Source organism: Lagenorhynchus albirostris, chromosome 16 (assembly GCF_949774975.1).
Source record: "Lagenorhynchus albirostris chromosome 16, mLagAlb1.1, whole genome shotgun sequence".
NCBI classification, from domain to species: Eukaryota; Metazoa; Chordata; class Mammalia; order Artiodactyla; family Delphinidae; genus Lagenorhynchus; species Lagenorhynchus albirostris.
The window spans coordinates 15951532-15973435 of NC_083110.1; the positions used below are offsets into that span (position 1 = coordinate 15951532).

Sequence of the window (21904 nt, forward strand, 5' to 3'; positions counted from 1 at the left end):
AACACCTTGGGACCGTACTAAAGGTCGCTTTATGACACACATATCTAATCCTTCCCTTTTCCAGCTGACAAAGGGAACTCTCTGAGCGCGCATGCGGAATACCGGACTACAAGTCCCAGCATGCTCTGAAAGGCGCCGGGAACGCCTGACCGCCGCCGTAGGTGCGGGCCACATGAATGGAGCTTCGGGCGTAAGGCAAAGCCTACCGCCGTCCGCGCGGCCGGTACCTGCTCCCGGAGCGTGAGTGCGGGGTGTGGGCCGTGCGCGTGCGCGCTCAAAGGGAGCGCGAGGCGGGCGCGTGGCCGTTGAGGTGGGCGGCTGTAGTGCCGCGCGCCCGACTGGCCGGTAGTTGCGGGGCCTCCTGCCTCGCCGGGGGCTGCGGGCAGCCGTGGCGGCCGCCGGGGACCGCAAGGGGCGGAGGAAAGCTGGGGGCGGAGGGGGCCGGCCTCGGCACGCAGAGGAACAGCAGGGCATGCCCCGAGACAACATGGCCTCCCTGATCCAACGGATCGCCCGCCAGGCGTGCCTCACCTTCCGGGGCAGCGGGGGCAGCCGCAGCTCTTCCGACCGCGGCGAGGCGCCAGGCCCCGAGGCGCAGATGTCGCAGGGCTTCCCGGAGAACCTGAGCAAGCTGAAGAGCCTGCTGACCCAGGTCCGCGCGGAGGACCTGAACATCTCCCCGCGCAAGGCCACGCTGCAGCCGCTGAGGCCCAACCTGCCGCCAGTCACCTATATGCACATCTGCGAGACAGACGGCTTCAGCCTCGGCGTGTTCCTGCTGAAGAGCGGCACCTCCATCCCGCTGCACGACCACCCGGGCATGCACGGCATCCTCAAGGTGCTCTACGGCACCGTGCGCATCAGCTGCATGGACAAGCTGGAGGTGGGCAGCGGGCAACGGCCGCGGGCCCCGCCACCAGAGCAGCAGTTTGAGCCGCCTCTGCAGCCGAGGGAGCGGGAAGCGCTAAGGCCGGGTGTGCTGCGCTCGCGCGCGGAGTACACGGCGGCCAGCGGCCCCTGCGTCCTCACGCCACACCGGGACAACCTGCACCAGATCGACGCTGTGGAGGGGCCCGCCGCCTTCCTAGACATCCTGGCCCCGCCCTACGACCCCGACGACGGCCGGGACTGTCACTATTACCGGGTGCTGGAGCCTGTCAGGGCCAGGGAGGCCTCCGGCTCGGCCTGTGACCTGCCCCGAGAGGTGTGGCTCCTGGAGACCCCGCAGGCCGATGACTTCTGGTGCGAGGGGGAGCCCTATCCAGGTCCCAAGGTCTTCCCTTGAAGCCGCCGGCGCCCGGGATTGGTGGGCCAAAGACATGCCCTACTCGTATCTGGGCTTGGCTGACCGCGACCCATCACAAGGGCTCTCTTCCTTCCCCCAGGCCTGGGCGTTGGATCTACTGGAATGGGCTGTAGCCGCTTCCTCGGGAGCCTTGCGAAGCGCGGCGACTGGACTGCAGCCACCGGGCACCGTTTGGGGGGCGGAGCAGGCGGGGAAGCTAGGTTGTTTCCTGGCTCTGTCACTGCCACTGAGGTTTTGATTTGTGGGGAGGGGGCAGGGGTCTTATATGAAGCGCTTCCATCCTCAAGCCATAATGAAAATTTCCTTTCCTCTGTTCCCCGTCCTATACAAAATACACTAAGTGGTTTTCTCCGCCCCCCTCTTTGGGTAAATAGGATTTGTTTTCCACTTACGTCCTTATGCCCTTTTACTCCTTATTATTATAGTTCTAACTTACTGACTTTGCATGACCTAGTGGTTTGAATTGTTTTTAGTTCAAGGCATTGATAAAAACTAGGTTTAAAGAGATGAGCTATTATTTAAAGTGAGCTGTCCGGCCTAGTGAAGTCGTTGTGAAAATTAAATCCATTTTTCCAGAGTTGGGGGATTACCCCCAAACGTAACTATGCATGTAGAGGGCAAGATTTATTTTCTTTCCTCGCCTTGCCCAGTAACCACATCTGGGTTACTCTGGCAGCATCTAATAAGAAATACAAGCACCTGCATATCTCAGTGACAAATGGACACTTAGAGCTTCCCGATGAGTCTCCAGATCTCTGAGTTGAGCAGATTTCTTGTTGCAGATTTCACCTTTAATGCAAAAACTATATTATCCTCAAGTGACTTTTTTTGTCTTAGTGTACTTTAAGAAGTAATAGGGTAATTCTGTATTTTCTAACCATAAGATTCAGAGGAGCTGAATCGGTATGCTTCCAAACAACGGAATGTAAAACACCCTTAGCCAGCTGTTGAATTCTGTGCCCATATTTACTTCCAGTATTTTCCTGCAAAAGTAGAGGAAAATGTTCATGACTGTTTCAAATTCTCTCAGGAGTTCTAACGTTCCAGGGGGCTTGATGATTCCAGCTGTGTTGTTGGTGTCAGTGTTCTCAGAACCTTGTCCCTCAAATAGGAGAGAGCCAGTGCTTGCTTCATCTAGGGTGAGTTTTCTGCAGGAAGAGAGAGAGGCACAGATGATCAAGGCTAGAAAATTGAGAATTAACTATACTGCTGGCCACTTTAGGGCACCAAAACTTGGGACAAAACACTTCCCATTCCCAACCGCTTGAAATGAACAGCTGTGTTGTGACTAGTTTTATTTTTGTCCTTTTAATTGGCTGAGCTTTACCTTGTTTACAAATGTATTGACACCATTTGCTTCAGGCCAAGGAACACTCCTGTTTCCCCCTTTTTACTATTTATAGGACTCTTTTTTTCACAAAACTTTTAATAAAAAAAACTGTAGAAATAAACACATTAAAATTTGTCCAGCTGTTGTCTAAGCCCTCTTGATTGACTTGCCCATGTGGCAGTTGAGTTCTAATATCTGTAATAAAGGGAGATTTGCTATTGGTGGGAAGTGATGACCCTGTAGGGAAGCAGTATGTGCCTTTGCCTCTTTTTGCACACTGGGTTACAGAGGCCCAGAGTGAAGGAATATTTGTTCCCAAATTTAAAAATAGAATGAAAAAGCAAATTCTTAATGACTTTTCTTAAAAAACAAATTACAAAAAAGATGCTACTAAACATGATATGCCACTGTGTTGTAAAACCTGACACAAGCATAATGCATTTCTTCCAAGTTTGCTAAAATTGTTTTATGGTAGTGTCACATTCTGGTGTGGTTTAGTATACCTTAGGGGCAGTTTGAAGCAGTTCTTCAGGCCATTCAGTTTGAAATTAAATTCTGGATATGCAAATGATGATTTTCTTTAAAATTGTTCACAAAATGGGTTTTTTCATAGCACAATGATGAATGTGTATGGTTATCACATACCTACCTGTTTTGAATTATATTGTAGCAAAAAGTTGATCAACTTACAATGATTGTTGATAATGATATATAGGTTATAATACAATCTGGAGTACATTAAACTAACCTACAAAAACTCATTCTGGCAACAGGACAGTAATAAAAGAGAAATTGTTTTTTCAAACTTCATTATGAAAAATTTTTAAGTTCTCAAGTACAAGCAAGTTAAATGAAGAAGACTAAGGTGCTTTTCAAAAGAGTAACTGAAATTATCACAGGCCAAAACAGCATTATATCTCTCTAGTTCAATAAGAACAGTGAAACTTTCGTTTCACTAATAATTCTGAGTAAATTAATGGTGAAAACAAAATTAACTTGTTTTAATGAGCCACTAAGGAAAGAATATTCTTAATACAAAGACAAAATGTGGTGCAGAAAAGCCTTGCACCTTTCTGCATAAACTGTTAGAGGTGACTTAATGTGCTGCTGTTGTGTTTCCGTATATTCCTGCAATATGGGTAACAACTGTGGGAAAAAAGTTGTCTTCTACAGAGACTAATGAGCACAATGATACTAATCACTTAACTTTCTGTTGAATAACAAATGCAATAATTGCCTCTCATGGGTGAGAAGTTGTCTAATACTTCTAAAGCTTTTTAATTCTCTGGTTATATCAATTCAGAGTGTTGTATGTCTACCTACTACTTTATGAGAATTGATTTTTTTATTAAGCCTAATTTGCATGGATTGAGTTTAGACCAACTGCTGTTTATCAGTGAAAATGGTGAACCTTTTTTCAAAGTAATGTGTGTTTGTCAACAGGAGTGGGTTACCTGATCTTTTAATGCTAACAGCCCTTAACTTCTCCGAAAACTCACAATTTATGTTCCTTCTTTTGCATTGTTCCCTTGTAGGTGCCTTAGTCTAGGCATCTCAGGAGGACTCTCATCACTCATTTATTCCAAATGACTTGGAGTCTTGTGCTCTAGCTCTACTGTTAAACGAAAAAGCAATATATCTTTAATTCAGGGCTCTGCCCATTGCTATTCAACTCTAACCTGAGGGCAGTGCCACTCCTGTAACTCTCCTGTTCTGAATTCAGAACTTCACATCACAAACAGAAGCTGACCATTGATTATTCACGTTCAATGAGTGGCAAAGAAGGAAATCATTTGTTAAGCCCCATATAGATACTGAATCTTCTGATCCAGCGATGTTTACATTTCTAGATTAAAATCAGTGTACTTGTGGAAAATAAAGTCATTTTTGAAATTGTTGAGAGGTAAATCTTATTTGATTATTGCAAAAGGGAAAAGGAAAATATTACTTGCTATGATGCCTACATTTGAATTGCTGTTAAACATTCACAGTCTGTATGGTAAGATTATGTTGTACTAAAAACTGGGGGCCTTCTGCAGATTCTAAAGTCCAAGTAATAATATAAACTTAAAATTAATAGTTTATTTCCCTGAGTGTGATGTTTGAAACAGCCTGATTGATAAAACATCTGAAATTATTTAACATACAATCATAACTCTTTTGCTGCAACGAAAACACTCCTTTTATATTTAACCTGAGGAAAATAAGCTAGTGTAAGAAAACAAAAATACTTACGTTCACGGAGGAAAGAACCTTTGGACTTAAATATTTTCTTGTCTTTCTTTTTTCTGTAAAGTTTATTTAATTGTAGTTTGGATTGGCAGCATTTTAGGCACTTGTGATGATACTGACCATTCTTTCCCACCACCACCACCCCTCAAAGTAGTATCGAACTGTTAAAGCATCACTACAGCCATTTCTAATATATGCCAAACAATTTGCCTTCATTAGCAGTTAGGATATTGAAATTAAATAGCCTGGTTTATGAATAATTGGAAACCTTATTTAGGTTTAACAGACCTATTTTTAATGTGTACTGAACCATCTCAACTGCATTATGATCTTTAAGGAATTACTCTCCAGAAGTTTATTTTTAATAATTCCCAGTAACAGCTGAAACATCAATAATATTATTTAATAAAGCATATTGAACAAAAGAAAGCAGCTTTATATGCTTTATTTCTTGAGCAAAGTAAAAAATGAGACACCTGTGAACAGTACCCTGAATGTTTCAAGCAGATAAAATCTGATTAAAGATTGACCTAACCTATTGAAATCAAGGAGTAAAATCCACAAGGTTGGCTCTGAAAAAACACCAAGGTGTGTTCCTTATGGTATGTATGTTATGCCACTTCACCAAGCCCACATCAAGGCAAATCACCAATATGTATTTCATCTTATTGAAAAGAGATTTTTAGTCTGTTGCTTTGTTAACAATTGTTTACATTGTCTTAATTGAAGGTGCTCTGAAATTAAAATTTGGCAAGACAATTATAAATAACATAAAACTTAGGTGTATTATATTTTAATATAATGACATTTTGGTAGGAGAGTAGTATCATTAAAAACACAATTATCAAAATGTGGCATTGTTTTATACATACTTCTTTAAGAAAATTGGCCAAGCAAGGATGATAGTATGCTGACAAGCTAGGAAATATGAATCTAATGGAATGACACCAGTCACTAGAACAATCTGACACTGAAGTTTAGAAACTTCCATTTAGTAGTTATTAGAGGTATTGTGCATCTTTGAAATAAGGACAGGAAGGAAATAAGGGTTAGTTACCTTCACAAATTAGATTTCGAATTCTAGTGCTGGTAAGGGCAAAAAGTAGTTTCCAGGAGAAGCTGCCACTGCTGTTCTAAAATACAGGCCATCTGTTATCAACCACGCCTGAGAGAGTCTAACAGTGCCAAAGGACAAACAGATGACAGGGTTTTCAGATGATGTAGCTAAACACTGGGCACTCCAGTGTGTTACATTTGTGTAAGGATCCAGAGGCAGCAAGTTATGTTAAATGATATTTAGGTCCAATTTTAGAGTAAAGAAAGATAACTTCACAAATACAATCTGCATTGTATGATACATAGATAACTATTGGGGGGGGGTGAATTTATATTTTAAAATCACTACAAAAGGCTTGCAGTAAAATGACCCCTATAGTGTATTGTTTTGCAAACCATTATCCAGTGCCATGGAGGACCACTTTTGCCTATTTGATTCAGATTGTCTTTGAGGTTTTCTTAAGGCTGGTATACACTTATCTAAAAAGGTGAACGTTTTAATAGTCTCCAGACCCACCAAACCTATGGCAGTGTAATGATCCTTCTGAATAGGTGTAATTGGGGAGACAAGGCTGGAGAGAAATGAGTCCTGGGGTAATTCCTTTGGCAGCCTATTAATGCTGTCATCAGCAGTGTCTGAGTGCATTTTTGATCTGAAGAGGTGATAGCGCTTTTCAAAAAGTTTTCTGCGGTCATGAGAGTAATCCTGGAACCTGAAAGTCATTTCCAGCTTGACCACGCCACCACACTTTCCACAAAGCCACATCTCGTCTGAGTTCCTGGCCCTGGTCAGGGTTCTGAAAACAGCCGCAAATGTGTAGTCTCCGAGTGGGCACTTGTTTGTAAGTATTTATTTTCCGGAGCCCACTCAGGAGCAGAGAGAAGTTATAGGCTGTTATAGAGGACGGAACAATGAGTCAAAACAACGCCTCCCCACTTTTACACTAATGCATGGGGGAAATCCCCAGAACACTAGCGTTTGATTGTGAATGGAGATTGCTTTGGGGTGAGAGGGCTGGCGTCAGAAAGGCTAGCAAAGAAGACTTGGAGATCCTGGCTTGGTCAAAGTACTAAAACCCACTGAGTACTGTTGAAGTCCCACCCAATAAATCTTTCATAAGTAATTTCTGCAGCAAAAATATTGTTGAAAAGTATTTATTTACACCATAGTCATAAACCATTCCTTATCTGAACTTTAGTTAGTGGTTTTGTGTTAGAATAAATCATTTATATTTCCACAACTATTAAGAGCTAATAACCAAACAAGTCAGCTCCAGTAGCATTATTTACATTCCCATCTGCAATTTGACTACAAAGGTAACACTTTTAAGTCACAAAACAGAGCATACAAAAATATACTTTCTAAAAAAAATTCCAAATATTAATAGGCAGAAATATACAGCCATACTAAACCCAGGGAATGATGGGTTTTTTTTCCATAGTAAGGCAATCCATTTACATGCAGACCCTGTAACATTGTCTACATCACACAAGGCACCAAGGACACTTCCAACACAATTGCATGCATCCTAGTTTCAGAGAATATATGTACATCCCCCTTTAAATAAGTTAACCTCTGACTCATTTTGAGATCATAAATGCTTTACTTTTTTTCCCAAAGGTTCAGAACTTGGAGAACAGTGCACATCAAAAATACACAAAATCTGAATGGATATACACTGAAAAAATAGTCTTTACATTTCTCAAGCCACTCAAAAAGGAGCAGATATTGCTATGTCCCTCCCATCACATTGCACTTCTGTTCTCGGAGTTTATAATACATATTGCTTAAAGGGTTGAGATGACTAGATAAGCTTTGATTCACTGTTCTAGGGCCACAGAATGCAGCTTTATAAAGGCCATGCTTCACCCACTGTACAGCATCCCCCAAATCAGTTCCAAGCCATAAAGTGCACATCAGTTTTGCTTCTGCCTTTTTTGCTATCCCCACCTGAAGGGATGAGCATCTCCCAACCTACTGTAGAAAAAGTCTCAGATCATTTCTGACATCCAGAGTCAAAAACCTGTAACCAGTCAAAGTAAGAGAGGGGAAAAAAAACCTAGTCAAACAACCCTTTAAAGTAGGGTCATGCCTCAGCCCTCTAGGCCAGGGACCCCCACCCAACCCCCTTCTGAGCCTCCCCATTACCTTGGGGTGACAGTCAACTCACCTAAGAGAGACTAAGGTGGGCTAACTTTTAGGAAGGACCTGCTTCTAAGTGGAAAGGGGAGGGGGCAGTGCTAGGCTCCTAAGGCCCTTTGCCCAAGGAAATGAGGGAAGGGCAGGAATGGGTGGTAGTGTTTGTCGTGCAGCTCCAGTGGATGAAGGGCCTCAAGGAGCTGGTGTGTCAACCTGAGTCTCATCTCAAGGTGTCCGGGTCCGAGATGAGCAAGGGCCGAGGGACCCTCCACCAATAGTGCTGCTGTTGCTGCCGCACAGGGTGCCCCCAGCCTGCGCGCCCCCAGTGCAGGAGGTGGTGGAGGCGGCCGGCACCGACGAGGAGGGGCCACCGCTCTTGCGTTCCTTCTGCCTCAGGTGGATCTTGGTGTGGCGCTTCCTCTCATCACTCCGGGCAAACTTGCGGCCACAGTAATCACAGGCAAAGGGCTTCTCGCCAGTGTGGGTGCGGATGTGGGTAGTGAGGTGATCACTGCGGCTGAAGTTGCGCATGCAGATCCGACACTGGAAGGGCTTGTGCCCCGTGTGGATTCGGATGTGCCGTGTTAGCTCGTCGGAGCGGGAGAAGCGCCGGTCACAGCCTTCTGCTGGGCACGGGTAGGGCCTCTCATGCACTGGGGTCTTGCTAGGCCTGTTGGGGTACTTTCGAGGCCTCAAAATAGGCCGCAGCGGCAGATGGTGTGGGTTATAGGCGGCAGCAGCAGCAGCTGCGGAGCCACTGCCAGGTAGCCGGGGTCCCTCGCTGCCTCCACTGGCCCCTGGCCCTGTGGCCCCAGCACTGGGCCCTCCCAGGGTAAAGTTGCGGATGGTGGAAAGTGGAGTGAGTGGAGGGGGGACTCGCAGGGAGTCCAGGGGGCAGGGAAAGGGCTTGCGGTCTGGGCCAGCTGCACCATGTAGGTCTCTCTGGCACTGTGATGGGAAAAATCCAGGATAGTCTGGGATCATGGGGAAGAGACCTGGGTCCGTGGCTGGCTTGGGGGACGGGTAGGAAGGAGGTGGTGGGTAGGCCAGAGAGGAGGAGGTGGAGGTTGTGGCCGCCGACAGGAACGCCGAGGGGTCCTGGTAGAGGTCTCCTGCACAGCCAGAATAAGGAGGAGGCGGCGGTGGAGAGTAGAGGTGGTCCAGGTCAGGCTGGGTCTGGGACATGGCGCACACACCCAAGGGTCCAGTGGCCAGTGGGTTGGGGGAGGCAGAGGTGACGCTGGATGAGGCTGTGGTGGAAGCTGGGGAGGTGACCCCTTGCAGGATGCCTGCACTCACAATGTTGATGATGCCTTCTGGGTAGCAGCTAGCACCGGGGTACTGGGGGTCGATGGAGAACTTGCCCATGTAAGTGAAGGTCTGGTTTCGGGGTGCAGAGACAGGAGCAAAGCTGCTGGGATATGGGAGATCCAAGGACCTCTTCTCTCCAGTCATGTCAATGTTGATCATGCCATCTGGGGAGGGGAAAGGAAGAATGGAGGTGGAGCAATGAGAATGCAGCCAAGAATCCCTTCTCACCCCCGTCTCACATGAGTCCAACCCCAAGGCCCAGGATCTTACACTGTAGAGCTGAGGCGGAGTTCAACAGGTGAGGAAATTGTGGCTCAAAGACAGAAGAGGCTAGCCCAATATCCTACTGTGGCAGCCAGTGACAGTCTAGGACGCAAACTACCTCCAGGAAAGCAGATGAGCTACTCCCAACCCCCATATACAGCCATCTGTGGCTCTAGTCCCCAATAAAAACACCCAAAAATAGCAACAAGAGTATTAAAAATTCCCCATCTGCCTGGAACTTCTCTCCCTCTCCTTTGCCTGGGGGGGGTCCCACGGCTGGGGCAGACACCACCCAGAAGACTGATCCCAGCCACTGCCGCGAAGGTGTCAGCCTGAGAGGTGAGCCAAAGAAGGGGGTCAATGATTTCCCAGCTGCTCCCCATCCCAGGTGCCTTCCTTTCCTCCCTCTCCCACTGCTGGAGGGAATCGGGCTCTGCGATGGAAGGAGTCTATAGGTTCCCTTCCCCTCCCAACCTTTTCAGCCTTGCCCGACACCCGCGCGTCCTCGCCCCAGCCCAAAGACAGTGGCAGGACTTCGGGGGAGGCGCGGGGGTTGCGGGAGACCACTTTCCACCGCATCGCCAAGGAGACTCGCGGCACCGGTGCCCGATGGGCTTCCCTCGGCAGCCAGGGGGCCGCTTCCCGGCGTTGCCCGCCCTCCACCTCCTCCTCCCCGAGTGGTCAACCCCCTCAATTTCGCGGGCGGCGCGCAGGTGGGGGCGCTCCTGCAGGCCACAGGGGGAGCGCGCTCCGAGATTTTCCCCGGGTCTCCTCTGCCGAGGAGGGAGCGGCGGACGCTTTCCTCTGGGGCTTCTCCGCCGCTCGGCTCTCCAGACGCGCAGCTTTCCTCCAGAGCCCCGAACTTTCCCGTCACTTTGCCCCTACCCCGGGAGAGGGGAGACTGGGGTGCGGCCAGCGGAAAGGCCCGCACAAGCCCAGAAGCCTGGTGGGGCACCTCTCCTACTCTCACCCCTCGCCCGCCGGGGGCTGGGCGCGACGCGGCGCACGCACGCTCGCTCGCTGGCAACCTGGTGCATCTGCCCGCGCGTCCAGCTCCAACGCCCGGATCCCCGCTCACGCGGGCTCCTCCTGCACCCCTTCCATTCTTCAAAGCCAGTTCAGTCAACGCCGTCCACCTCGCGCCCCGACCCTCTCCTCCAAGTCCTGCACATCCACCGAACCCCCCCCCACCATCTCCGAGCTGCGTGGGTCCCGGTCCGCGAAGGGGGCAAGCGGCTTACCTCCGGCCACTCCGTTCATCTGGTCAAAGGGGCCTCCCAGTTCGGCATTGGGGAAGATGGTCACCGACGTCGCGGCGAGGTCCTCCACCGGGTAGATGTTGTCAGACAGCTGGTGCACAAAACCACTGAGAGTTACTGGGATTTTGTCTACGGCCTTGGCGGTCATCATTTGCTCCTCGCACAACCTGGAGACCCAACTCCCTCGCTACCTGGAGTGTCAGAGAAGCCGTTTTGGAGAGGGATTGGACTGAGCCTAGGCAGGTATCTCCTTTTGCCCTCCACACTTAAAGGCAACTACCCACCTCAAAAAAAAAAATCTAACAAATAAAACTAGCAAACAAGTTGCTTTTTTTTTTAAGAAGAAAAATGGCTCTTTGCCACTGACTCTCTCCTGTGTTCCGGCTGGGAAGCCAGGAGTTGCTGGTGTAGTGTTATTATAACAGTCAGTGTGTCCCCTCGCCGAGCTATTAATCAATTGCTGCTCTCCGGGTTAGACGGAAAGTGTTGCTCTAAGTATTTATGGGCAGGTCCTCAATGCCCGTGACGTCACTGCCCATATATGGACTGAGGAACAGGGCTGGGCCAGGCGGCTTTTGCCGTCACATGGCCGATTTGCATAGGGGCTCGGCTGCGCGGGCTCCTCCGGGCTCGCGACTCCCGGCTGGCAGCCCGCGAGGATCCATAGGGGTCTGGGGCGCGGGGCCCGAGCCGCAGGCCGGATCCAGAGCGCAGGGCCGGACGGGGATAGGGCGCGCCACGGGTCCGGCTTAGACCACTGTGGGAGAGCGATCGGTCCGGGCTGCGGCGCGGCCTCCCGGGCGGGGAGGAATTCCGGTTCTCCGGGACTTTCCAAAAAAGGCGAAGATCCGGTGCCGGCAGCTCCGCCTCCCCAGCCCTTGTTTGGGAGCCATTCCGGAAAATTAAACTTCGGAAAGAAACCGAGCGGAGCCGAGACACTACAGTCAAACCCCTACTCACTTTCTTGGCAGCTCAAAACCGCAAGCAAAAGGAGGCAGAGAAGAAAAAAAAAAAAAGCTGCATGCATTCACGGAAGCTGACTGCTTTTTTCTGAATTACTTGGTGGAAAGAAGTAGCTGGTGATAAGAGTGAATGCGGTATTGCTTTTTTGGAAAGTCTGTTCTATTTATACAGGAGCGAAAACGGAACAGGTTTGGGGTTGTTTGTTTGTTTAAGTATTTTGGGCACCTTGGGGCGGGGGGGAGCTCCCTAGGAGGAGCAGATAACTGCGGGGAGCTTCGAGAGAAATCCTCAGCCGGAGACACCCCCCCCTTCCTCTGCCCGCGCGCTCCCCGCCCCCCTTCAGCTGCTGCACGGAGCGGGCGCCCTTCCCGGCGCGTCTGGGCGGTAGGCAGTGTGGGGGCGTCCAGATGGAGGCTTGGACACTCACCCTGCCCCGCCACACACGCGCACACACTCTTACACTCACACACGCTCCACTTCCGCTGCACACACTCCTGCCCCCGCCACCTTCTTCACACACCCACTCGCACACCTTACGCTACACACCTCCCTGTTGACAGCGCGCTCGTGCGCTCGCCTCGCCAACAGAATGCCTGGTCGGCAGAGTGGGCGCCTGGGTTTGCTGAACAGGCTGCTCTGCGAAGACACCCATCCTCACCTTCACTGCCTGTACCTGCCGCCACCGCAGTCATCCACCCCCGAAAGCCTACCCTCCGGAGGTGCGCTCTGCCCGCACCCGAGCGCTACTCCAGAACACACACATGAGGAGGAATATTCTTCCTATCCCTGGCCAAGAGCCACCTCGGGGAGCCGAGCGAGGTCCAGAGTGATAGCAAACGGTGACGCTAACGCCAGTTTCGAGTAGCCATCACCGTACGCGCTTTTCCCTTTGCGTGTAAAAAAAAAAAAAAAAAAACTGGCCCCGATGGGAACCTTTCTGCTTAGTTCCCAAAGCAATTTTTAAAAACTTTTCAGAGGTCCAGATAGCGGTGGGTTCTGACTGGCTGCACAGACCGCTTCTATCTCCCGGCGCGCCCTGGCCCACCCCACCCCCCCCGCCCGGAGCGCTCCTGGCCTGGCCGGGGCTCCGTAGGAGGTTGGTCTCAATTGCTCAAACCTGGCGAGTGGACGCCTGCCAGACCCTTTCCCGCCCCCAAAGCAGCCAAGGCCTGGCGTAGGGCGCGGGACAGCCTCTAGGGCCCAGCCCTGCCCTTTCCCGCGGCGGGCCAGGACGGCCCCAGCCTCGTGGGGGCCCGGGCGGCCGAGAGCCACGGCGCCACGCCGTGGAAGAAGCGCGGCGCTGCAGGCGGCTTCCCGGCCGCTCACCTGCCACGGCCCCAGCCGCTGCGAGTCCGCTCCCGCCCGGCCCCGCGCGCGGCAGTCAGGACCCCGGGGCAGCGGTGAGCTGCCTCTGCTTCTCTTCCGGCGCTCCGGTTCTCCCCCTGCCCGCCGCGAAATTGGTTCTCCCGCGGACGGCCATCTTCCTGACTTCAAACGCCCAGAGAAAATTTGGGAAAGTTTCTCGCTTGCGCTGCGCGCTCTTTTCCAATTGGAGATAAAAATTAAAGGGGAAAGGAAGGAAATCGCAGCAAAATTAGCACCCTTGTAGGTACCCCACCCTCGGCAAAAACGTGGAAAGTCCCGTTTCTGAAAAAAGAAAAGAAAGCTGCACTCTTACCACGTGCGCCGGCCCGCTCCGCCTGCGCTCCGGCCCGTCCTGCGGCCCCCGCGCTGACCACCAGCAAGACGACGCCTCGGAGGGGAGCCCGACTCGCATCTCCAGCCCTGAGTCTGAAAGAAGGGGGGGGACCGAATTATGCAAATATGGGTCGTGGCAGCGGGGCTCGGGTTACGGCCCCCGGCGGCCTCCGAGGTAAGGCACCCACCGGTGGCAAGCGCAGGCGCCGCGACTGGTTGCGCTTCGCTCCTCTCCACGCACGTGGGCGGGCGGGTGAGTCGCCCGGGCCGCCGGGCGGTGGGCGCCGCTGCCAACCCCGCCGGCGGCCACAGCGCGCTGCCCGGAGGGGGAGCTCCTGGACGCCCGAGTACGGGGCGAGCTGGGCGCAGAGGGCAGGGCGCAGGCTGGGGGCGGCCCGGGAGAGGGTGAGCCGCGCGCTCTTCGCCTTCTGCTCTTCCCGAAGGAGGAGGCTGAGTGGGGGTCAGATTGGGACCCCAACGAGGAGAGGCGGGATTACCCGGCCGGTCAGAGAAGCACGTTAGTGTAAATGGGAGTGACTGACCCTGGAATAATTCGCAGTTTTCCAACAACTCACACCTACTTAAGAGCTGCGCTACGTCAAGCCAGCCGTGAGCCGGGGGTGGGTTGGGGGCAGGGGCAAGCAACAGTTGCAGGGAGGCTATGCAGGCTACCGGGAAGGTGCCTGGGGCCAGTCCTGGGAGGGCTTCCCTGAATCTCCGCTGGAAACGGGTCAGTAGATTCTCCCCCTCTCTCTCCCTCTTAAGAGTGATAATGGAACAAAGTCTAGGCATACTCATTTCAAGCCAGCCATCCGGAGGATGGGTAATAAGTTCAGAAAGCTGAAGTAACTTGCCTAAGTCACGCAGCTGATAAGGGGTGGTGTCCAAAATTGGAACCGGGTCTTCTGACTCCAGGTACAATGCGCTGGATGCTGCATCATTCATATGGGAAAACCCAGTTCCGGAAACTGAATGGCTCTTTGAGGACTGGGAGCGTGGCTTAGCCACTAGGAAAGAAACAGGTCACCTTAGACAACCTCATTTCTTTTCTCTGGCATTTCGGAAAGGAGGAAAGCTGAGATCAGGGGTTTCAAAAGGAAGGGACAAGGGACTGTCATGGACATACCCCCCTCCCCAAATGAGGAAGAATTTGAGTTCTTGGCCTTTCGCAGCCTGTGCTATGGATGGAGTGACCAGGTTCGCACAAAACCACCATACGAATAGTCTCTGTAATAAAATAAGCCAATCCCACGGTATCCTTCCTGGAGTGAAGAAGTGAGAAAAAAAAAGGTAGAGACAAATAAAAAATCACAAAGGTGTTTACAGAGGAAGATGCTGTGCTGGGGAGGGGAGGAAGGGGGGAAAGGGGAAGGTGGCAGTTGAATACAGAGATGTACCATGGTCTCTACTTTTAGGCACTTGAGCTTATTCTGATCAAAAGCTGAACAAATAAATGCTTTTCTTTAAAATAGATTGGTCAAAATGCTCAAGTACATGGAGTGCTCCAAGATGTATTAGGGTTATTAAAAGAGTAACAAATCGATGCCAGATGCTGATCTGCTTTGTCCTGATTCCAGACCCAGAAAGTAAAAGAGGAAGGAAGCAGAGGTGCCCCTAAGTGGGCTTGCCCTGTGGTGGGGGTGAGGAGGAGGGAAGGCAGCCTGCGGCTCCTGGCTGGCTCTCAGGGTCCACTCTCTGAGTGCTTTTCAGCTTTTTTTCCACAGTGTGGACTTGAGAATCACAATCAGCCGTGAGGCATGTCACAAATAATTTGGTAACATTTGCGTTTTGATTTATTAAGAAACATTTTTTTTTTTTGCGGTACGCGGGCCCCTCACTGCCGTGGCCTCTCCCGCTGCGGAGCACAGGCTCCGGACGCGCAGGCCCGGCGGCCATGGCCCACGGGCCCAGCCGCTCCGCGGCACGCGGGATCCTCCCAGACCGGGGCACGAACCCGCATCCCCTGCACCGGCAGGCGGACTCTCAACCACTGCGCCACCGGGGAAGCCCTAAGAAACATTTTTGAACATCATTATAGACTATTGCTATTAACGTGTCATTTTCACTCACTTCCATTCTAATACTGCCACTGGAGTGAGAAAGAAGGGTCAGAATTGCTCTTAACCGTGGACACACACAAGGGTGTGGATCCTGAACTCAAATGGCATAGGACATGTGAACCTCAGTGATAAACAGGCTAATTTCCAACTCTGCCACATGGCGAAGCCTTCCTTAAAGGTGCCCCGTGTGCTGAGAAAACTGATAAATGCCTCCCTACATTCAGCATCTCACTACAAATCTGTTAATCCCAGAGGCTGTAAACCAAACCGAGATTATGCCAGTCAAAGTTGTTGGGAAGCCTGAGAGAATGATTACTTCACACCAGTGCAACCAAATGTGCAACCAAAGTCTTGTTTTGTCGGCACAAATAATCTGGACGGGAGAAGTAAGACCCCTGTGATCTTATTTTGTAGCGGCGGCAGCACTGGCCTAAACAGAAGGTACTCAGGTTCCCTTTAGGGTGAACTATTGTAGGTTAACAGATATTTCTTGAGCATCTACTATGTGTCAAGACTGTGCCAAACCCTGGGCTACAGTGGTGCCTAAAACCAGGCCTGGTTCCCACCCTCCACGGAGCTTGCAGTCTATCACACAAATATACAGTTGTAAAGAACGACAATGTTTGACCCCAATGAAGAAAAAGAATAAAGGATCCAACTGAATCGAGGAGGTTGAGGAAGGCTTCTCTAATCTAAGCAGAGATCTGAAGAATGTGCAAGGATTAGGGGAAGGTCAGTGGATAGAGCATTCCAGGGAGAAAAAGCCCATGCGGAAAGGCCCCGAGGTGGGGGGAAGCAAAGTACATTTGTGGAATAAAGAAAGTTCAGTGTGGGTGGAAACCTCCAGTCAGTCTTCCGTGCCTAGTGTACTGGAGCTGAGGGTAGCCAATACAGTCAGGCTCCTTGAAAGCCCATTCCCTTTTCCCACCCCTAAGAGATTTTAACCTCTACGACTCTCCTTTTTCTCTGCCATTATCTTTTCTGGATAATGACAATGGCATTATAAGTTTTACATTTGAGATTTTTTTTTTTAACCACTCAGCTTCTGCAACATGCCAACAAGATTTCAGCAAGAAAAGAACATATACAGAAACGCTTATTGGCATCAGCATTCTGCTTCAGTGACAGTCTTCATGAAATAACATTCCTTAGTTGTCTATTTCTCAATACGGAAATGACAGACAATGCGAATTTTGTCCCATTTAAAATGAATAGAGGGGAGAAGTGCAGTCTTTCTAGTAGAAACACATCATGTCAAATCTACAGATCACTTTAGCATTGCTGGCAAATAATAAAAGGTAAATTAATGCATTACTTATCACCATTAAGACAAGGTGCATATCGACTTAGGGTCCAGGTTAATAAGTGGTAGTCTGTCAGTCCAGTCATTAAGGCTCGAAGCAAAATCTCCATTCCAAATCACACCTTTTTATGCCCTTAAATTTAAAATCTTTCAGCTTATATATTTAATTGTACAAAAAATGAAGTTCACTACAACTAGGGTATTCCTGGATTTTTTAAAAGCACATATCACTAGCCTGCTTACATTACCAGATTACAGGAAGCAATTTTTCTTTTTCCAAATAATGCCAGACATCCTATAGAAGCTTTGTTTTTATATTGAGAAAAGGACGGAGCAAATCGGTGCACCTAGTTGTCAGAGCAGTTCTTTTTCAGCATTTAAACCAAAAAAGAAAAAAAAACCCAAACATTTCATTTTTCAACTGAATAATCTTGATAAGAATGGTCACTATTTCTTGTGGTTATTAAATGAGCTCTGGAGGCCCATCTGGTCTGGGTTCAGATCCTAGGTCCTGCGTTCAAATCCTAGATCCTGGGTTCAAATCCCAACTGACAGTACCTGGCTGTGTGTTCTTAACTAAGTCATATAATTTTTCTGTGCCTCAGTTTCCTCAACTATAAAGTGGACAAAATGATTATACGTATCTCATGGGTGTACTGAGGATTAAATACAGTGATATACATAAAGCACAGAGCATACTGTTTAGTACATACTACGTATTCACTAATCGTTAGCTATTAAATTATTACTACTATGGAACACCCACTTGGCAAACAGACACTGAACTCTGTTCTTCTCAGTTTACTGTCTTATTCCTCACACCCACCTCGAAAAATAAGGCCGTTTATTCCTATTTTACAGATGAGGGAACTAAGGCTCAAAGGAGATACCCAAGTTCGCACAGATAGGAAGTGGCAGAGCCAGAATATGAACTCAGTTCTCTCACTTGCCAGAGCCCACGCCTTTCAAGTACATCATGTGATGCAGAGCAGCCTATAGTAGACAAAGATAAAGCAGATAAAGCATAAGAGTAGCTATACTTCAAATATTGACATATGAAGTATTCATAATATTTATGCTTGAATTCTGAGTTTCCTCTTCCAAGAATAATGATTCTAGGGTTACTGAGGAGGTCCAGGTTTAGGTTGTAAGGAGAAAAGCTAACCCAGAAATCAGCACTTATTTGCATGTAACTTATAATAAGCTGTACCCTTGTGGAAAACGTCATCTAAACTTGGAAAGCCAAGTTCCACATTAATAATTATCGAATTGACATAACACCCTTTTTTTCCAGGGAGATCAAAATGACTAACGATAACACTGTCACTTTTCCAAGGAGGTTTGGAAATGTGGAATCGAAATTTTAGATTTAGGAAGAGTGGGTTAGTGAGTGACCTGCAAAATCTGGAGATGGTGTTAGAAGAGAGACATTCTTAGCCTTGGTGTCACCCACGTAGAGGACTTGCCTTGTGCTGGTGTCTCACGTATTCTCTATGCTGTTACTTTTTCAACTCCCTTATAAATCCCCTGAAGCCAGGGACCTTGAAGGGTGTTCTCCCTTACTGTACTCCAGTAAGCAGAGTTCTGCATAGAAACCCAAGATACACCTTCCCAGCAGTGAGAGGGGATGAAGCCTGGCCATCTGCGATTTTCATATGCTATCTTGCCAGAGAACTCCTAATTAACTAATTCTACCCAGTCCACAGCATGTTATGTCTAATGGTTTCTCCAGGAGATGTTGGATTTCAGAGCAAGGACATGGACCCCAGAAAACATCCTCTGGGGCTGTTAAGGGTTTGTCCTCAGATATTCCCTTTATTGGAGATTTAAATCATGAAGTTCTGAGCGCCGCCCTCTGATGTCAGCATAGGGAGTGCCACTGATGGGGTGGCGGCCAGCAGTGAAAACCACTTCACAGATGTCTACCCAGAGCCCTGTTCAAGCCCTCCCACCCTCCTTCCTGACTCCTCCCTTCCCTGTGTACAACTGGTCACAGATGCAGGGCGATGCAAGGAGCTGGTGAATGGAAAGGACTCAGGGCAAGGAAGCCCACGACTCTCTTAGCAGTTCTGCCCGTGCCATTTGACCGATGGTATTCCCCTGGGTTGGTGGTTGATGCTGGGAGGAACCAGCTATGCTTGCTCCACTCACACCACTCAAGCCTTTGGTGGCAGCCTTTCCCCGTGTCTGATGATACGTCTTAACTATGCCACAAAGATATAGAAACATCACATCCCCTCATGCCTGCCCAGAATTTTTTTTTTTTTTTTTGCTGTACGCGGGCCTCTCACTGTTGTGGCCTCTCCCGTTGCGGAGCACAGGCTCCGGACGCGCAGGCTCAGCGGCCATGGCTCACAGGCCCAGCCGCTCCGCAGCATGTGGGATCTTCCCGGACCGGGACACGAACCCGTCTCCCCTGCATTGGCAGGCGGACTCTCAACCACTGCGCCACCAGGGAAGCCTGCTCAGCCACATCTTAAACAGCTCAAGCTGCCTCCCATCTCAGAACCTGTGTGCTCACTCCTCCCTTTGTCTAGGACGATTCCTGCCCCGATCCTTTGATCATCCCATGTCTAGTCCTTCTGCTATAGATGAAATGTTTGTGTCCCCCCACCCAAATTCATATGTTGAAACCCAATGCCCAATGTGATGGTATTAGGAGGTAGGGGCTTTGGGTGGGGCTTAGGTCATGAAGGTAGAGTCCTCATGAATGGGATTAGCGCTCTTATAAAAGAAACCCCAGAGAGCTCCCTTGCCCCTTCCGCCATGTAAGGACAGTGAAAAGACAGCCATCTGTGAACCAGAAAGTGGTCTCTCACCAGACAATCTGTTGGTGCCTTGATCGTGGACTTCCCAGCCTCTAGTACTGTGAGAAAAAAATTTCCTGTTGTGTATCAACTACCCAGTTTACGGTATTTCATTAAGGCAGCCCCAAAAGACATCTTCTTGTTTAGATCTCAGCATAAGCCTTCCCTTCCTGGCCCTCTCCACTCTTCCCCAGTCACCCTGTCCATTGCGTGCACTGTTCTTGGTGCTGAGCATACAAGAGGGTAAGGACCATAGCCTTCTTGACCATCACTGTGTGCCCAGAACCAAGAACAGTGCTAGCAGAGAGGAGTGTGAAGTAAGCACTTGCTGAATGAATGAGCGATGATCAGCCAGGTTTGGGATCCAGTGACTTAGTATGGTCCCTTTCCCTCCCTGCATGCCAGTTGCCTCGTTTGTAGAAAGGGGGTATTAGCCTATGTGACGTCTGAAGCGCCATGCAGCTTTGGCAGCACGAGGGCTGTAGCCTCAGCATCACCCCACACCGGACTGTGCTTTCCTAGGTAAGGCAGCATCTCAAATCATGATAAAGCAAAGCAGATTAGGCCCATAGAAGAGGCCTCCCTCTTTCTACAAAGAAAAAAAAATCAGTCTCTGCTTTTCCTAGGAATTCTGACAGGAATTGTTCTCCATGAAATCTTTTTGATTGAATCCTGTTGCCTTGCTCATGCCAAGGCATTTGCAAATGGATGGAACAAATCCATTTTCAGATATATACATGAGCTATGCTTAAAAGGTAGACTTCACTGAGTTGCAACTGCTGGGATCTTTTTTTACTTTTATAAATAATGGTGATTTATCTTTTTTTGATCTTCAGGTAAGACCCTAGGATTCTATTAACACTTTTAAGTGGTTGTTCTGTTTAAAATGATATAGAATATAATGGAAAGGGGGCAGTTAATAAGGGGAAAAGAAATTATTTTCTGCCTAATTAGAGCACAGAAACTTAAAGCGACTTGTATTCTTTGGTCTAAGGCACTTAGGACTGCATGTTGTTTTTGAATGAATACTCCTAAATTTCAGTAAGTAAATACCATTATTATCAACATTTGGCTTTGAATACACTAATGAAACTCCTGTAGGATTACTTTAATTTCAATGATGTATTTGAATTTGGGCTATAGAAATGAAACTACAGCTTATATAATTTTTTAAGAATCAAGAAAAAGTTGATCAAGAATAGGTTGGCTTAATTAGGGCCTGGTTACTTAAAAACACACACACAAATCAAAAAACGGATGTGCAAAGAAAGAAGTCAATGTTTGTATCGTCATGTTCCAAAAGAATCAGAAGTGTCAGGTGTGAATTATATTGTAACTGACAGTTTTACAAATGTCATCTGTTAGAATTGGGGGGCCAGTGCTGGCAAAATAATCCACTAAATATTTTTGAGACCTAGTGGGTGCTAGGCCCTGTGCCAGAAGTTAGGGAATGGGAGATGAATTAGACGGTATCCCTGTCTCTTGGAACAAGTGGTCCAGGGAAGAAGTAAGGCAAGTGCACAAAGAAAAAGAATGCAAGAAGGTCATGGTAGGTATTATCAGACAAACATTCAAAATGTTCAAAAATTTTGCTATGGGGTCCCAGGAAGGGTAAGAACAGTCACGCGTGTGGTAGTGGGGATCAGATAAGGCAAAACACTTGAAGGTCACTCATTTTCCAGACTTAGCCATGTCCTTCAAAGCTCAGTACACCTTTCTACCCTACACCTACTACTGTGGCATGGCTGTGAGAGATGACCAATAAACACTGACAGATCGATTGATCGATTGATTGATTGATACTCAATAAAAGGTAAAGAAACATACTCCAAACATATGCTGTAGCAGCCAGTTGGTAGAATTAGTGGATCCTGGAGACTTAAAGATGGATAAAAAGTTTGGCTACTGTAGTTGCAGACCCATAAATGCAAGTTCTGTACGTATTTATCATCTTTAGTTTTCTGGCCAAAGATTATTGAACCCAATCAAGAAAGGAGAAATATGCGTTTGTGCAGCCTACTCAGAAATGAAGGAGGTTGCATTTAGCAGCAGCTAAACTTTCTTTTCCGTCAGAATATGCTGAGAATTACTTCACAGATACCTCACCAAAAAATGGTTATGCGGTCTGTGAGGGGAGAAGATGGGCCCTGAATTGTGCTGGCTTGGTTTTATAAA

The 21904-nt window shown here is 48.7% G+C and overlaps 2 protein-coding genes across 2 annotated transcripts; one reads left to right on the forward strand and one right to left on the reverse strand.

The window, feature by feature from the left end:
- Nucleotides 1-151: 151 nt before the first annotated feature.
- On the forward strand, nucleotides 152-4534 carry ADO (2-aminoethanethiol dioxygenase). The gene has a single exon (XM_060126360.1). The coding sequence runs from the start codon at nucleotides 473-475 to the stop codon at nucleotides 1283-1285; it is 813 nt and encodes a 270-aa protein (XP_059982343.1). The 5' UTR covers nucleotides 152-472; the 3' UTR covers nucleotides 1286-4534.
- Nucleotides 4535-7063: 2529 nt separating this feature from the next.
- Nucleotides 7064-13853, reverse strand: EGR2 (early growth response 2). The gene is made up of 4 exons (XM_060125675.1): nucleotides 13748-13853; nucleotides 13540-13652; nucleotides 10881-10989; nucleotides 7064-9539 (listed from the first exon to the last, which is right to left on the reverse strand). Exons 2-4 carry the CDS (start codon nucleotides 13636-13638, stop codon nucleotides 8290-8292), a joined length of 1458 nt encoding a protein of 485 aa, XP_059981658.1. The 5' UTR covers nucleotides 13639-13652; nucleotides 13748-13853; the 3' UTR covers nucleotides 7064-8289.
- Nucleotides 13854-21904: the final 8051 nt, after the last annotated feature.

Coding starts and splice junctions, on each gene's coding strand:
- ADO (XM_060126360.1), top strand. CDS start 473: ATGCCCCGAGACAACATGGCCTCCCTGATCCAACGGATCGCCCGCCAG.
- EGR2 (XM_060125675.1), bottom strand. CDS start 13,638: ATGCGAGTCGGGCTCCCCTCCGAGGCGTCGTCTTGCTGGTGGTCAGCG. Junction 10,990..13,539: donor GGAGCGGGCCGGCGCACGTG/GTAAGAGTGCAG, acceptor TTTGTGCACCAG/CTGTCTGACAACATCTACCC. Junction 9,540..10,880: donor GATGAACGGAGTGGCCGGAG/GTAAGCCGCTTG, acceptor TCCCCTCCCCAG/ATGGCATGATCAACATTGAC.